This window comes from Camelus ferus, chromosome X (genome assembly GCF_009834535.1).
Source record: "Camelus ferus isolate YT-003-E chromosome X, BCGSAC_Cfer_1.0, whole genome shotgun sequence".
Classification (NCBI taxonomy): Eukaryota; Metazoa; Chordata; class Mammalia; order Artiodactyla; family Camelidae; genus Camelus; species Camelus ferus.
The window spans coordinates 12,642,223-12,661,173 of NC_045732.1; the positions used below are offsets into that span (position 1 = coordinate 12,642,223).

The following is an 18,951-nucleotide window of genomic DNA, read 5'->3' on the forward strand; positions in this document are numbered from 1 at the left end:
GCTCAGGAGACACCAGCCCTGCTGACACCTGGTCTCAGATTCCAGCCTCCAGGACTGGGAGGAATAATATCTGGTGTTTAAGCCCGCCCGTCTGTGTCACTTTGTCGTGGTGGCCTGAGCAGAGTCACACAGTGAGTCACCAGCAGCATTTTATGTCTGTTTATTACATACATACACTTTTAGATAAACGCCCAAGTACATACACATGCACTCAAGGACGTGTGTGTGTGTGTGTGTACACCCAAGTGTGTGTATAACTTAGAGATACCAGACGTGCATCTGAACGTGTTTTGTTAACGGCCAGGTGTGTTTTCATTTAAAAACTGGGAGGACAGAGAGAAATCTTGTGTAGGTTTTGAACTTGTTTAAAAGGAGGGTAGGATGCTGGTTTCTGGATTCTTCTGAAATTAGACTAAAGGTATGTGTGTCTGTGTCTGTATGAGTCTGTTTGCATGCGTGTGTTTGTGTGCGTGTGTGCATGCACACGCATGTGCAGGGCGGTCGTGCACTCAGACAGTTACTTCCAACTTTAGTCACTGTCGCCAGATAGCGAGGTTCCGCCGGACGCCCCTGGAGACGCGCAGGCCTGCCTCCCCGGGGCCTCTGAGCCAGCCAGGACAGCTCTGTGCTCGCTGATGGAAACAGCAGGCGATTTCTGTCGCGGAATCTCTCTCTACGAATTATGTGAAAGCAGTCAGCTACTTAGAAGTGGCCATCTGTCTCCCCGAAGTCACTGAAAAACAGCCGTGACGTAAAAGCCAGCCCTGTCTGCTCCCGGGCTCTCAAGGCAGCAAAGCAGTGAAACGAAGTGCCATTCTTCTAGTGCCCGTAGTCCCGGTCCCCACGTTCTGGCGGGTGTAGGGGGCGGGCGGGAGAAAGTCCAGCAGTGACACGGTCTGAGGTACTGATTCTTGAACATTCCCTCAGCAGGATCGAGGGACTCGGACGCGGCGACCAGTGAGGCCGTCAGGCAAGACGGACAGCCTTGCACCAGTTAAGGATTCAACGGTGTTCGTACGTAAGCAGCCATTCCCGCCTCCCCGCCGGCCTCAGGGGACCTCCCACGCAGTGTCACGGATCCCGGGGACTCCCTGGGGACGTGAAATCACCCCAGATCTCACCAGTGCAGCGGCGTGTCACAGTTCCCCTTCCCGGTGACATCGTCTGGCCACAGTGCGGACAGGACGCCTGTGTCTTCCTGGCGTGAATACGGAGCACGGGGGAACCCAGCTCTTCCGACGTGTGGTACCTCTTCCCCTAGATGCAGTATTAAGTATTATGAGAGGGTTTCACCAGATGCTCATTCCCTGGAAAACCTGGACAGTAGGAAATACTGATCCAGATGACAGGGCAGGGATGACCCCAAAATGGACCCCAACAAATAGGGGCACAAAAATGGCTGGTTCTGCTGGTCCAGCCAACTCGGGGATGGTGGATTTGTGATCAGAGTCCCAATTTTAGTGCAGGGGGAGATCCGGGGCTCGCAGGAGCCCCAGCGCCCAGGGCTGTGTGTTGGGCAAGCTGATCAGGACTGGTTCCGGACCCAGAGCGAGGCGGGGAGGACGGCAGGTCAGCAGGGTCGTGCCTGTGGGAGGTGAGGTCTTCCCGGCCGCTGGCTCGTTCCGTCCCTGTGGCCGTATCGGGATTGTTCCAGGACATGGGGACCCCGGATCATTCAGAGGGGACTTAGTGAGATTGCCAGCCTCTCCCTGGGCACCTGGGAGGTGGGGAAGTTGGTGCCGATAATCACCCCCTCTGTTTCTGCTCTTTCCCTGAAGGATGGATGTCCCCCCCTCCAGCTCCGATAAGCACCCCGGGGGCAGCACAGGGCCGTCCGTAAAGGGCTTCCAGAGGCGTGCAAGTCCGTGTGGGCAGGGCCCCCGGGATGGAGATGGCGAGGAAGTGGATCCTAAGACGGATTCGTACTTGAGATGACGCTGGGACTGCGTCTCCTGTCATCTCCCCTCGAAGGTGAGCTTCGCGGAGCAGGCGTGTCATGACCACGTCCAGCCGACATCACGACGCCCGCAGTGCAGCTGTCAGGAGCGCTCATCTCAGAATCGTAAGTCGGCTTTAACGTCTTTAGTCTTTCAAAGTACAAGAGTGCTAGTAGCTGCATATTACATTAGACACAGTCTCACAGAGATGCAAATAGTGTAACTGTCGTAAACGTAAGTATATAAACATGAAAATACATACCAGAGGGCAGGCAATATATTACACACATACTGTATGATTTACAATACGCAATAAGCATACAGACTATATACTGTGTAACACAGGATATGTAACTGAATTTTCAACGCATAGTGTATCTTGTATAGTATATGTGCAGTGCATACTATATATTGTATTTTGTACATGTAATTATATATAAATACATACTTATATATAAACAAGTACTATGTAGTACAATATGCTATTATATAACAAATACGAAATATATTGTATACATTATGTTATATACTATACAATTATAACATAAAACATGTAAGTGAAAAATATATAATATATGCAATTTTACTGGTAAAATTATATATTACACAGTGTATATTATATAAAAATTACTATATGACATACTTATCTACATACTTTGTAACATACTTATATATTGTGTACAGTTAACATTGTATAACATTACTGTATAACAACTTGTGTACAATTAACTATGCAACACACAAAAAACAGTAACATCTGTATTATGTATAATTTATATTAACATGATAGTATGTAACACATAATTAACAGTATGTTATGTACTCATGTTAATTATACATAATATATAACTATAAACAGTTGTGTGTTATGTATAATTCATAATACTAGTATGCAACATACTTACATATTTATGTATATTTAATATATGTAACATATTAACATACTTATATATCATTAACATATTAATGTATAACACCTGTATTATGTATAACATAATATCAGTGTATATAATATAAATTATAATTAACACATTATGTAACATACATACTAATGTTAATGTTTATTATATAACATATAACATGTATTAACATAAGTATGTAATGTACTGATATATATAACAATTGTATATAACACTTATATACTAATATTGTTTTATATACTACTATTGTTAGTTATATATAATGTATAAAAAACAGTAACATTTATTATGTATAACATACTTATATGTTGTGTATAATTAACACATTAGTATGCAATATACTAATATATATAAATGTTAATATAAATAACAGTTAATGTGTATAACGTATTCGTATATAACATACTTATATATTAATATGTTAATTATGTCTTACATACTATTGTATTCAATGTACAGAGTATATAACATGCTTATACATAATACACAATATGTAATTAAATATTAGTACATAACATATAATACTAGTATATAACATATATAATACTATTATGTATAATTAACATTATGTAACATATTCATATAAGTTGTTATATACTGTTAGTGATATATATTATATGTAATGGACAGTGTGTAAGTATGTTACATACTAGTATTAGTTATATATAATGTAGGTAAGTGTTACACAATAGTATGTTAATTATACATAAATATATATTATGTATATTATATAACAAATTATGTATAATTAACACATTATGTAACATACAACTAATGTTAATAATGTATATAAGTATGATACACACTGATATAAGTGTTGCACACTAATATGTTAATGATGTATGTTCTATACTAATGTTAATTATATATAATTATGCTCTATACTAATATGTTATTATGTATAATATAATTCTTATGCATAACATGCAACATATTTACACACTAATTTTAATATATTATATAACATGCTTATATATAATTAAGTGTGTAGCACATGTAACCTACATTATGTATAATTAACAATGGTATGTAACATATTTGTATATTATACATAACAGTACATAAGTGTTATAAAAAGTATGTTACATAATAGGTGTGTGTTACATTACATATAACTAACATAAAATATTAGTATATAACATTCTTATGTATTATGTATGACCAACATAGTATTAGTATATAACGTACTTATCTATAATGTATAATTAGCAGAATACTAGTTTGTAGGACACTTAACCTATTATGTAACATACTCATATTATTAACATTAGTATATAACACACTTACCTGTATTATGTGTAACTAATATTAGTGTATATCATACTTATGTATTATGTATAATTAACAATAGTATGTAAGTTATATACTAATTATACATAATATATAACTTATATATAATTAACATTAGCATACAACATAGTTATATGTTACATGTTAATGATATATATCAACATATTAGTTAGTATACAGCATAATTATATATTATCATTAGTACATAACAACTTATGTATTATGTATAATTAACATTATATAAGTATGTTACATACTAGTATTATGTTATACATAATGTGGGTTAAGTGTGCTACACACTAATATGTTAATTATACATGTTATATAATATACACAGTGTCTATTGTATATAATGTGTTAATTATACATATTGTAATATCAGTGTATATCATACTTATATATTATGTATATTATGTTATTTACATATTATGTTATACATAATATAGGTAAGTTGCACACTAATATGTTAATGATATATATGTCATATACTAATGTTCATGATATATAATTATGGTATATAGTAATTTCAATATTATGTATAGTTATGTATAGTTAACATTATGTATAATATGTAACATACATACTAATGTTAATCTATAACATACTTTATATGTATAATTAACATAATATTAGTGTGTAGCACACATAACCCACATTATGTATAACTAATACTACTACTATGCAACATACTTATGTATTATGTATATTACTATTAGTATTTAATACACTTAATACTAGGTTAACTATACATAATAGTTATTATGTAATTATTACTATATAACACACTCACCTATTATGTATAATTAACATGTAACATTAACATACTTATATATCATTAACATATTAGTGTGTAACACACCTGTATAACATAATATCAGTGTATATCATACTTATATATAATGTATATTACATAGTATGTATAATTAACACATTATGTAACATACAAATGTTAATATGTATATTATATAACATACTTAGGTATACTAACATACTAGTGTGTAACATACTTATATACTGTTAATTATACATAATATGTTATATATTAATTATAACTAATATATATTATACATAATATATGTTATATATTATGTTAATTATAACTAATATATAATATAAAACATACTATTATGTATATTATAACACTTATGTATAATTAACAGTTTAGTATGTAACATACTTGCCTCTTATGTATAAACAATAACAATATTACTATGTAATGTACTGATACATATAACATTTGTATATAACGTGTTAGTTATGTAATGTAGCACTTATCTATTACATACTTTTATATTATGCATAATTAACATATTAGTATGTAATATACTGATATATGTATAACAGTATATATTATGTACTGATATTGTTAGTTATACATAATATGTAACATTCTTACGTATTATGTATGACCAACACAGTATTTGTATATAACATACATATATTTGTATATAACTATTATGTATAATTAATAGACTACTAGTGTGTAGCACACTTACCTTTTATGTAACATACTCATATTAACATTAGTATATAACTTACATACTAGTGTTAATTATACATAATATATAACACTTATCTCATATAATTAACATATTAGTATACAGCATAATTATATACCATTAACAGTATATAACAACATATATTATGTATAATTAACAGTATATAAGTATGTTACATACTAGTATTAATTATAATTGGGTTAAGTGTGCTACACACTATTGTTAATTATATGTTATGTAATATGCTTATTAACATTAGAGTCTATGTCACATAATGTGTTAATCATACATAATTTGTTACAATATACACTGATATTGTTATACATAATATAGGTAAGTATGTTGCACACTAATATGTTAATGATATATATGTCATATACTAATGTTCATGATACATAATTATGGTATATACTAATATTAATGATACATTATGTATAATTAACATTAGTGTGTAGCACACTTAACCCACATTATATATACTAGTATGTAACATACTGTTACACATAATATGTGTTATATTTGTTATACATAATATATAACATAAGTATGTTATATACTAGTATTATACATAATGTAGGTTAAGTGTGCTACAAACTAAATGTTAACTATACATATAAGCATATTATATAATATATAAACATTAGTATGTAAATATGTTGCATATTATACATAATGAATAATTGTTAATTAGACATACATATGATTAACATATTAGTATATAGCATAATTATATATCATTAACACATACACTTACTATGTATAACATAATCTGTGTATCATACTTTAATGTTATGTTAATTATACAGAATATGTTATATAACATACATATGTGTATACACACTTCCCTACATTATATATAATTAACAGTGTCTATCACTAACATATTAGTATATAGCATAATTATATTTCATTAACATTAGTATATAAGTATGTTAATAAGTATGTTATATACTAATGTTAATCATACATAAGTGTGTTATATATTATGTATGATTAACATTAGCACGTAAGTTATATACTAATGTTAATTACACATAAGTATGATACACATGTAAGTAGGTTGCATAGTAGTATTAATTATATATAAGTATATTATGTACTAATACTTAAATTACATATTGTCTATTAATTTTATGTGTAAGCATGTTATATACTAATATGTTAATTATACAAAATATATCAGTAAATTGCATACTGATGTTATACACAAGTATGTTATACATAATAAATGTTAACATACTGTTTTTTATATTATGTATAACAAGATTAGTATGTAAGTATGTTATATACAATTGTTAGATATATCAGTACATTATATACTAATATTAATTTTGCATAATATAAAAGTATATTACATAATATGTTTATACATAAGAGGCAAGTATGTTAGATACTAATGTTAATTATACATAAGTGTTACACATTATGTCTAATTAACAGAATATTATATATAATTAACAGTATATAAGTATGTTACACACTAGTATTATGTTATACATATAAGTATGTTATATAATATACATATTAACATTTGTATGTTACATAATGTGTTAATTGTACATAATATATAAGTATGCTATACACTGATATGTTAGTTATACATAATATAGGTAAGTGTTGCACACTAATGTTAATGATATATATGTCATATAGTAATGTTCATGATATATAATTATGGTATATACTGTTAATGATATGTATAATTATGTATAATTAACATGTATAATGTGACATAAGTACATACTGTTAATATATATTATATAACATACTTATATGTATAATTAACATATTAGTGTGTAGCACACTTAACCATTATGTACAACTAACATACTATTATATAACATACTTATATGCTGTTATACATAATATGTAACATACATACTTCTGTTAATTATATGTAATGTAACACACCTGTTATGTAACATTGTGTATAATTAACATTATACATATGTATGTCTTATGTACTTTGTTACACATAACATATATGTATAGTAAATGCAGAGAAATCAACACATGACACTACTGTGTCGTGATTCTGTATTCATTGGACATTGTATGTGTTCTATATGTGTTGTATGTAATACACAGTACACATAATAACATACTTCACGGACATCCTGATGTTTGCTGGCTGGCTTATGTCCCAGGTCCCCGTCGAGGCCAGATGAGCACCTGACTCCCTTCTCTGCGGCAGGGTGGACCCGTCTCCCAGGTGTGTGTGCAGAACTGAAAGGCAGCATTGAGGGATGGTGCTTGGAGATGGTGGAGGGGACCGTGGGCCCCCCCATCCTGTCCCATGTGGAGTGAGACCTCTCTCTCCACCGGTTCCCGATCCTTCAGGCTCTGCATCCCTGGTCACTCCAACAGCAGTCACCTCTGCCCCCGTGACATCACCCCGGGCTCCCTGTGCAGCTCCACCCCAAGCCCCTGAAACAGCACGGCGGTTTCCCGGTTTCTCCACCAGCCACCCACCCCTCCCAAAACCTCGTGACTCACCCATGAAAAAATAATTTTAAAAAGTCAGTGCCTTCCTTTCTCCTGTCTCCACAGCCTTTTCCTCCCACAGCCTGAGTGGAGACGCTCCCTGAGGTCTGACCCCAGCGTTTGACCTTCTCTCCCTGAACAGCTCAGCGGAGCCGATGGCTTCTGCAGTCGATCGACCACCTTCATAGTGGATGCAGCGTCTGGAGGCCCCTCCAACGCAAAGGCAGGCAGGCAGAGGACGACAGATCCGGTAGGCCGTCACTTCTGTGTGGGATCTGAAAAACACAACAAATAGTGAGTGTAACAGAACAGAAACAGAGTCACAGGGAACAGACTAGTGGTGACCAGAGGGGAGTCAGAGGGACAAAGTACTTTGTACAAAACAGACAAGCTACAAGGATGCATTGTACAACCCGGGGAAGAAAGCTCATGTTTTTTAATAACTTTAAATGGACGATAACCTTTAAAACTTGTGACTCACTATACTGCGCACGCGTAACTTACAGAATAGTGTCCATCAAGTACACTTTAATAAAAAAATTTAAGTAAAGACAAGAGAGAAAAAAAGCTTCACATAATAATTACCTAATGCACATAAATATATGTGACATATAATTTATACGTTTAAAGTTATAATTACACACAGCTTGTACACACACACATCACGTGTGTACACAAGTGTTAAAATTGAATTTCCTACAGGATCAAGAAGCTGGGTGGACAACATTGTAAAACTGACTATAACTCAATGAAAAAAACGTTTAATAGAAAAAGCAGCTGGGTGGAGAGGAAATTGGGACTTTATGTAATATATAATGTTACATTTTTCCAAAATGAATAATGTGCACAACTGAGTTCCCCGCATAGAAGCATAAAACCATAAGCCATCCGCTGACGACTAGTTTTGAGCCCTGAGATGCAGTGATTTCACAGAAAAGATGACCCTCGGAGAGGATGTCACAGGCTGGGGTGCCTGCAGGCGTGCGTGGGTTCTGAGTGACCCTCGAGTCGACAGCAGGTCATGGGACACAGAAACTCAGGCTCAGGAAGAGATGGGGTCTGGCTACACACGCAGGGGCCTGGGGGTGCCTTCTTCTGTCAAATTGTCCGCTCACGTCTTAGGGGCTGAATTGTGTCTCCCCCAGATTCCCACATGAAGTTCTCATCCCAGGACCTCGGAATGGGGCTGTGTTTGGAGACGGGGGGTCTTTAAGGAGGTGATGGAGGTAAAATGAGGTCACTTAGGGTGGGCCCTGACCCCATAGGACTGGGGTCCTTATAAGAAGAGAGATGACCCAGACACAGACACGGGGACCCCCACGTGAGGACACGGGGAGACGGCCGTCTGCACACCAAGGGGAGAGGGCTGAGGAGACACCAGCCCTGCTGACACCTGGACCTCAGATCCCAGCCTCCAGGGCTGGGAGACATAAATGTGTGCTGTTTCTTTCTTTTTTTATATAAACATTAAGTACTTGGTTTTTTTTATTTAGTGGGGGGACTGGGGATCGAACCCAGGACCTCATGCATGCTGCGCACACAGCACCCCTGCGCTGTGCCCCCTCCTCTCTGCTGTGTAGACGCTCAGGCTGGGGAACTTTGACGGCAGCCCGCGCAGACTCACGCGTCCTGGGTTTACAAGGAAACACTTGTACAAATTACAGCAACCGGCATGCCTGCGGGTCCCCGGTAGCAATTTGTGAAATACGCCAGCAGGCTTCGTGTTGGGGTCAATAATGAAAAAACAACCCGACACGCAGCTTAAGCTTGAGAAACGGAGCTGCGGGGTAGAACGGGAACGCACCACGAGATGTGATGTGATAGACTCGGACAGGCCCTAACCCTGCAAGCGGCACCGTGCTACGGGCGCGCTTCCGTGAGCTGCATTTGAACTGAAAAGCGTTTTGTATCCGCTGACCCCAAAACGTCAACGCGCGTCCTCAAGGCGTGCAGTCCTGCCGGGCGCGCGGCACGCGGCATGCTGGACGGGAGGCTGAGGAGGGCCAGGGTGACCACCAGCCAAGAGGGTGCGAACCACGGGGGCACCCGTAACTGTGTGCAGCAAGCACACTGGCATCTGTTCCCTACTGTGTACACAGTGACCACAGGGGCATTCACAACCGACTGTATACAGCAAGCACACTGGCATCTGGAACAAACTGGATACATATTAACCACACTGGCATCCGTAAACAACTGTATACAACCACAGTGGCATTCACAACCGACTGTATACAGTGACCACACTGGAATCTGTAACCGACTATGCAGTAACCAGATGGAATGTGGAACCGACTGTACAGTAACCACACTGGCATCTGTAGCCAACTGTACACATGGTAACCACACTGGTGTCCACAACCGACTGGATACACTAACCATACAAAACCCACAATTGAATGAATACAGTGATCACACTGGCATTAACCGACTGTATACATAGTAACCACACTGGCATTCATAAACAACTGTATACAACAACCACAGTGGCATCCGTAACCGACTGTATGCCCAGTAACTACCCTGGCACAATCAGCTGTATACTGTAACCGCAGTGGAATCCACAATCGACGGTATACAGTAACCACACTGGCATCCGTAACCAACTGCATACAGTAAATACAGTGGCATCTGAAACCGACTGTATACACAGTAACCACACTGCCATCAGTAACCAACTATATACAGTAACCATACTGGCGTCTGTAACCGGCTGAACGTAGGAACCACGCTGGCAACCACAACCAACTGCATACGCATTAACCACATGACATGCACAACCAACTGTATACACTAACCACACTGGCATCCATAATCAAGTTTATATTAACCACACTGGCATCGGTGATCAACTGCATACAGTAAGCACAATGCATCCACTACCTACTGTATACAGTAACCACACTGGCAGTACTCAGGAACCACACTGGCATTTGTAACCAACTGTATACACAGTAACCACCCTGGCATCCGTAACCGACTGCATACAGTAACCAAAGTGGCATCCACAACCGACTGTATACAGTACCCACGATGCCCCTCCCTGATCCTGTGGGAGCGCCCACTGAGACAGGCTGGGACCCAGGACCTGTTACTGCAGCGCCTGCCCCCGGGCAAACCTCTTCTCCAGCAACAGGTGTAAAGAAACGATAAAGGACCAAAATTAACCCCGTGTGTCTACAGTTGGGGCAGGTTATGAACAACAGAGAAAAAGTCCAAACGCAGCTGCCACTTCTGAGCAAAAGCAGGTGCCAGGTGTGCTCCCTGCACACAGCACCACCAAGGGGGTGAGCCGCCCCTCCTGCCCGACCCGACACGCCCCCACCCTCAGCCATTTGAGGGTCCTGCTCACCCCCTCCCTCTCCGAGCACCCCCCAAGGGCCCCTGTTTCTTGCTCTCACTCCCCCTGCTGCAGCACAAGTCCCAGCAAAGCCTCCCCTGAACTCCTCGTCTGGCCTCATCCATTTCCACGGAGTAAGGGGTCCAAGGACCCAGGTCAGGAACACAGTGACCTCCTGCCTGTGGGCATGCATGGCTCCAGGGCAGGACCATTGCCAGCTCCCTCTCTGCCCCCGCAAGCTGTAATAAAATAATGCACCAAATCCTCAGTAAAGTCTCTGGGAAGACGCCCCTTTGCTGTCTGCGCACTGTATCGTAACGACCGAGGACCCCTCAACGACCTTTTATTCCACCAACCAATGCCCGGAGAAGGGGCATTCTGTTCACTGGCAAGAAACAAAGCTTTGCACACAATTTCGGGTGACCCATGGGACACCGGAGTCCGCTTCAGGAGCCCAGGGTGGCAGAATGAAATCACCTTGTATGTTTTTTAAGCCTGTTTCTTGAACCAGGAACTCTGCAGCTGGACCTTCTGCCAGGAGAAACACGGTCTTCTGGAGACCTTTTCCACCCCGGAGGGAGGAAAAAGCCGTCTCACCCGGGGAGTACTTCTCCCTGACCTCGGCCAGTGTCCTCGAGGACTCAGGGAGGCTCCAGGCCCCGAAACGGGGCGGCCCTGTGTCTGCAGGGCGCGCCCAGCACTGCAGAGCTTGTCACGTGGGGCCCACGAGTTCCGCCCGAGGGCTCTGACGGGTTTTCCCCCTCCCAGCCCCTTCCGATCACTCGCTCTTATAAAACAAAACATGTGATGTGTTCCACTGGAACAGACCCTGTTACGCGGTATTTTAGCTCACTTAGCCTTTAACCACTAACAGTGTGACTCATTCCCTTCTTGATTTTAAAATCCCGCTAGATAAAGCCCCACTCTCATTTTTCGGGTCCTACCAGGCAAAAAAGATGTGGTTTTTTTTTATTATTTATTATTATTATTGGGCAAGGCGGGGGGCGGGATCCAGTGCCCGACACTCGGTAGTATTTTAACGGTGACTGACAGTCTTTCTGCAGCCGGGGAAGGTTGCACTCACGATGGATTCGTGAGCCAAATGCCTCTCATTCTATGTTGAAAAGATGCATATTGAACACAGAAGTGGAGTGTTTCTACCCAAAGAGAAATGAGGGGCAGGAAACCCCAAACTCCTCGGTGTTTGCACGCACAGAAGACAAATCAACACAAAAACCAAGCATACTTCTGAGACGCAGCCACTGGGGGACGACAACCCTGATCTCAGGCAGAGGGTAAAACCGTAAGAGGAAAAAAAATCAAGGACGAAGTGGAGAAAAAGTACAGATACTGATGGAAAAAAAAAGAACATAGTAGGGATGGGTGGGAACTAAGAAAAAGGAAGAAAGACCAGCCTCTTCAAAGAACAAATGGGAAAAATTAAACTCTATTGATTAAAAACAAAAGCCCCCTCCTGTTTCAAAGGGTAAAAGACACGTTGTCTCTGGGAGCGTGGGGTCGGGGGACGATCCGCTCTCCGCGCGCGAGGACGGGGAGCGCACGACGCGCGGACACTGTAGCGTGGCCGGAGCCGGGGGGGGGGGGTGCCTGCCCAGGACAGGCGCCTCCAGCGCCCCGCCTCCTGTGTGCGGAAAACCTTTCGCCTCGCAGGCTTCCCCCGAGTTCCAACATATGTAACTACAGACGTGGGAAAATGCAGACACAAAGGGAAACAGTCAAGCAAGACAAAATAATCATAGCTTAGCCATCACGCAAAGTCAAGGACCCTGAGATCCCCCCTCGAGGGCTGTAGATGATATTCTGAGCCACGTCCCCTTAGCTGTTTTGCAGACCCTGGAACCCCCAGCAGGTGGGAGGAGTTAACTGTGTGCTGCCCACCAGCACGGAGACCCCAGACCACGGGGACCAGAAACTTGATGGCGTGGACTCCCGATGACCTCACCACCCGCCAATCAGAAGACTCCACGAGCTGATCATGCATCCCATTGTCCCTTCCCTCCCCTGTCTTTAAAACTCTTTCCCTGAAAGCCATCAGGCAGTTGGGGTCTTCTGTGCACCAGCTGCCCTTCTCTGCTTGGCCCCACGTTGGGCACCTTGCAAATAAACACTGCTCCTTCCTTCACCACAACCCAGTGTCAGACCGGCTTTGCCGCATGCAGGCGAGTGGACCCAGGTTTGGTTCGGTGACAGTTATCTGTAAGCACTGCCATCGACATGTCCAGTGAACAGGCCTGGGTACACGTGCTTCCTCTCAGCTTCCCTGTGACCCACCACGTGGGTGAGCACAGACCTGCCCTCAGGGGACTTAGAGAAGACAAGCCACATGGACATAAAATATGGAACACGATGCAGAGCCTTCTCCACGTTAAATGCATCTGTAGAGACGGTCTGGGGTGACTGGACACCGTCTCATAGGACCTGAGTAACGGAAAACCATGCGTTAGTTATTCACTGGGTAACACAGCCAGCGGGCTGAGGGTCTGGCCAAGAATGTGAGGCACGCACTGTGGAACATAGCATGGAGGTGCCTTAACAAACGAAAAGGAGAGTTACCACATGGCCCAGCAACCCCACTGCTGGGCATGTCTCCAGGGGAACTCTAACTGAAAAAGACAAATGCACCCCAGTGTTCAGAGCAGCACTATTTACAATGGCCAGGACCTGGAAACAGCCTGAATGTCCACTGACAGATGACTGGATAAAGAAGCTGTGGTATATTTATACAATGGACTACTACTCAGCCATGAAAAAGAATGAAGTCATGCCATTTGCAGCAACATGGATGGACCTAGGGATGATCACACTAAGGGAAGTAAGTCAGACAAATATCATATGATATCACTTATATGTGGTATCTAAAAAGTGACACAAGTAAACTTATTTACAAATCAGAAGGAGACTCACAGACATAGAAAACAAACTATGGTAACCAAAGGGGAAAGGATAAATTAGGAGTTTGGGATTAGCAGATACACACAACCACATACAAAACAGACAAACAACGAAGTCCTACTGGGAACTATATTCAATGTATTGTAATAACCTTTAATGGAAAAGCTATATATATATATATGAACTGAATCACTAGGCTGTACACCAGAAACTAACAAAACACTATAAATCAACTCTACTTCAATAGAAAAGAAAAGTAAATTTTAAAAGATTTTGAGGCGTGGAAGAGAAGGGGCAGTGCTTTGCCTCAAAGCCACATATTCACCTGATAACCAGAGTGGTTTTCCAATTGGGGGCGGGGTCAGGAGGGGCAGGTGGTTTGGGAAGTGCTGGGCACACTCAGCAGAAGGCCACGTGGGTCACTGTAGCGCAGCCAGCAGGAAAGCGTTCACTCCAGTTACTCTGCCGGGAATACACACTCCCTTTTTTTTTTTTTTTTTAAGTTTCAGGTTTTAGTCAGTTGCCTCCTGCTTTGGCCTTGAATTAAGTTTTTAAAACCAAAGTTTTTTTTTTAATTGATGTACAGTTGATTTACAATGTTCTGTTAGTTTCAGGTATACATAGTGGTTCAATATTTTTATAGATTATTTCCAAAAACGGCACACATTGCAAAGCGTCTGAGCTAAAAAGTCATAATTTCCCCTTAAATTGAGACATCTAAAGGTGCATGATTCTAGTCATTAGAAAATGCATCTTAACGTCCAGACAGCACTTAGCCTGGGTCTCCCACCTTGTTGGATGACTGTGCAACCCATGAAGAATTCAGCCCATCTCTTCCAGGGCTGTCAGACCCACTGCATGACTGACCGCAGCCCGGGCTGGATGCAAAGATGGGGCAGAAAGCGGAACAGACAGGCAGGGTAGGCCCAGGAGTCGTCTTGGTTCTCGTACTCCGTTCAGCCCCGCCATACGCAATTTCGGCAGGAACTGGTGGAGGCTGTCCTGGGAATTGTAACATCTCGTTCCTTTTCCCCAGGTGGCCCTACTTGAAATAGGGCGGCAGTGAGCCTCCTTCCCCTCTGTCAGGCTGCGCGGGATTGAATGTGACCCTGTAGGAATGAACGCACGTGGAAACCCAGCCCAGGCTGCAGACCCAAAGCCACCCGCGGCCTTACTGTGGCATCCGCCCCACTGATGATACAGGGTCCTCCGTGTCATGATGAAAAATGGCGCCTGGATCGCGTCATCCTGCTGGCACACACACCTCAGATCCCTCACGCGGCCCGCGGGGCTTGTGCTGCGCATACTGACGGAGACGCGGGGTCTTTGGGTGATTTGCACATCATAAGTGCCCCCCCAAGATTTGTTACCGAGCAAAGGCTCACTGCCCGATGTGCATGGAAGCCAATGAGGTGGCATCCGCTTTCTGAGAAGTGACAGCTTTATCGTGAGGTCAGCCAGGCAAGGCTCAGACCCGTCTCAAACCCAGCGATGTGTGTGTTTACGGGGTGTGTGGAGTGAACACGCGGGCAGGTTGAGGAACCACCTGTTAATTAAGGAGGGCAGAAGATCTGGGTATAAAGCCGCACTCCCTTATTCATCCTGTTATGAGCCCCAGAGAGCCCATGTTTGACGAAATGGGATATTAAAAAGAGTCTTTCTGTCCCTCAGCACCTGGAGAGAGTTAAGTGAGAAAACAGAGTTGAAAGTCCTCGCTACACACGCACACAGCGCACTGTGTAGACAGAAGAGCACCTAGGGATGATGGAGTGCAACCATTCCAGACCAGCGAGTCTGCACAGCCGACCTCAAACAGCAGACACGGCGTGTCTGGGCCAGCAGCGCAGAACGAAGAGAAATGGCCGCGTCTCGGCTGGACGCGTTTGGCGGGGCTGATAAGGGCCCCCCGACCTCCCTCCCTCCCGTATCAGCCACCGGCAGAGTCGTCCTGAAACGGAGAGGCATTACTCACGGGAGAGGGGGCCAAAGATGAGACGTAAGGGGGCGCACGTGAGAGGGAGCAAAACCAGAGCTGCAGGAGGTGACACAGTGTGCCGTCCAGCAGGACACGACGTCACGGCGTTCGGTCACTCATCGGATGTCCTCGACGCGGCCGCGGCCGTGATGAATGCACCTGAGAACGTACACCTGCCCGAGCTCCCCGGGGCCGCCACAACACAGCACCACAAACCAGGGGGCTGACACCAACAGAAACGTTCTGGAGTCCAGAAGTCTGAGATCAAGTTGTCAGCAGGGCTGTTCCTTCTGGAGGTTCTGGAAGAAACTCCGTTGCAGGTTTCTCTCTCCAGGTCGGGGGGCTGCGTGCCACCCTTGGCTTGCACACACATCTCTCCAATCTCTGCCTCCATCGTCACATAGCCTTCTCCTCTGAGCGTCTCTCTCTGCATCCTCTCATCTTATAAAGACGCCGGTGACAGCAGACTAAGGACCCATCCTACTCCACAGTGACCTCAGCATAATGTGCCTACTGACGTCTGCAAAGGCCCAGTTTCCAAATCTAGTCGCATGCTGGAGATTCTAGGTGGACATGAATTCCTCGGTGGACACTTACTTAACCCAGGGCAGCCAGGTAGCATATTCTCATAGGTCCCAAGTGCACAGGACCACAAGGAGACCTGGTGACTGGCCACACAGACGCCAGGGGAGAGGCACCCACTAAGAGCTTCCGATTTTCGTTCATGGTCGACCACTTGAGTTGCATCATTGCAAATGGCTTTTCAAGACCCAGCTGTCCCAGACGAGACCATCAAATAAAAATTCCAGGCTCAGGGCAGAAGAAAATGCATTTTAAAAGATCACTGCAATGTGGAGAGTTTCTAAACATAGATCGACATGCATCTCCAAGGTCAGGCAGAAGCACCTCTTGTTTTATAGGGAGGCATGAGGAAGGTTTCAAAGAATGGGGTGTCGGGGAGTGAGTGGTATGGTTGGACACCTCATCCCAGCAGGTCTTCCTGGGGTCAGTGGATTCTCAGGAGGGGCCGTGATGGTTCTTCCATGTCTCAGTTCTTGCAGAACCTCAAGGGCTAGTCAAAACCCAAGGGCCTAGACATTTGGTTTAAGAAGTTGTGGTGTTTACACAATGGAATACTACTCAGCCATAAAAAAGAATGGAGTCGTGCCATTTGCAGCAACATGGATGGACCGAGAAGATCATACTGAGTGAAGTAAGTTAGACAGAGAAAGACAAATATATGATCTCACTTATGGGTGGAATCTAAAAAAATGATACATATGAGCTTATTTACAAAATGGAAAGAGACTCACAGACAGAAAACAAATGTGGTCACCCAAGGGGAAAGGGGGGAGGGATAAATTAGGAGTCTGGCATTGGCAGATACAAACTACTACATATAAAACAGATAACAAGGTCCTACTGTACAGCACAGGGAATGATATTCAATATCTTGTAATAACCTATAATAAAAATATATATATATGTATAACTGAATCTCCCTGCTGTACACCAGAAACACAAAATTGTAAAGAAATTATACTTCAAATTTTTTAAATTATTTAATGTATTTACTTTTTGCTATCCTTTCTGGTTTCCTTTATTGAGATACAATTCACATACCTTGTAAGTGTACAATTTAGTGACTTTTTGGTTTTTTTATGAGGTCAGCGTTTAGTGTTTTCACAGAGTTGTGCAACCATCACCACAGTAAGTTTTTTTTTTTTTTTGCTTTTTTGTGTGTGTGCTTATGAGGGGGAGTTAATTAGGCTTATATATTTATTTATTTCTATTTGGAGGAGGTACTGGAGATTGAACCCAGGACCTCGTGCATGCTAAGTATGCACTCTACCACTGAGCTATACCCTCTCCCTACAGTTTTTTTTTTTAACGTTTTTCCATCACCACTAAAAGAAACATCTCACCCCTTAGCCATCTCCCCACATTACCCTCCACTCCATGCACCCCCCCGCCCCAAGCCCTTGGCAACCACTAATCTCCTTTATATCTCAATAAATTTACCTATTTTGAACTTTTCCTATAAATAGGATCACATCCTTTGTGTCCTTCTGTGTCTGGCTTCTCTCATGGAGCATCCTGTGTTTGAGCATCATCCACGTCGTAGCCTGTGTCAGAGCTTCACTCCTTTTCCTGTGTCAGTAATACTCCCCTGTGTGGATGGACCCCATTCTGTTTATCCATCCATCCATCCATGGATGGACACTTGGGTTGCTTCCATTTTTTGGCTGTTGTGAATAATGCTGGTATGAACATCTGTGTGCAAATTTATTTCATCTATATATGTGTATATTTATATACACACATTTTTGTTTTGGTTTTTTTTTTTGTGTATATGTATACACCTAGGGGTGGAATGGCTGGATTATGCGGAAGTTGTATCTTCAACACACTGAGGCACTGACAGTCTGTTTTGCAATGTGCTGTGTCCTCTTCCATCCCCACCAGCAGTGTAAGAGGGTTCTGATTTCCACTCACATCCTTGTCAGCACTTGCGATTAGCTGACTTTGAGTTTAGCCATCCTAGTGGCTGTGAGGCGATATTTCCCTGTGGTTTTGGTTTGCATTTCTCAAG

The 18,951-nt window shown here is 41.9% G+C and overlaps 1 protein-coding gene and 1 long non-coding RNA gene across 12 annotated transcripts in view; one reads left to right on the forward strand and one right to left on the reverse strand.

Annotated features, from left to right (window-relative positions):
• LOC106731049 overlaps positions 1 to 8,328 on the forward strand; it is a 93,458-nt gene extending 85,130 nt beyond the window's left edge. For 3 of the 10 annotated variants that reach the window (XM_032474469.1, XM_032474460.1, XM_032474467.1), the window contains one exon: positions 928 to 1,187. In XM_032474469.1, coding sequence (XP_032330360.1) covers positions 928 to 1,158 — 231 coding nt within the window. In that variant the 3' untranslated portion in view covers positions 1,159 to 1,187. Of the gene's footprint in view, positions 1 to 927; positions 1,188 to 1,778; positions 2,063 to 7,793; positions 7,859 to 8,196 lie in introns of those variants that run through there. The other 7 variants (XM_032474461.1, XM_032474468.1, XR_004317776.1 and 4 more) reach the window with 6 other exon arrangements.
• Positions 1,980 to 18,951, reverse strand: part of LOC116661818 — a 55,100-nt gene continuing 38,128 nt past the window's right edge. The window contains exons 2-4 of one of the 2 annotated variants that reach the window (XR_004317796.1): positions 8,143 to 8,405; positions 7,752 to 7,872; positions 1,980 to 2,113 (exon numbers count right to left, since the gene is read on the reverse strand). This is a non-coding gene — a long non-coding RNA (uncharacterized LOC116661818). Of the gene's footprint in view, positions 2,161 to 7,751; positions 7,873 to 8,142; positions 8,406 to 18,951 lie in introns of both variants that reach the window. The other variant, XR_004317795.1, reaches the window with a different exon arrangement.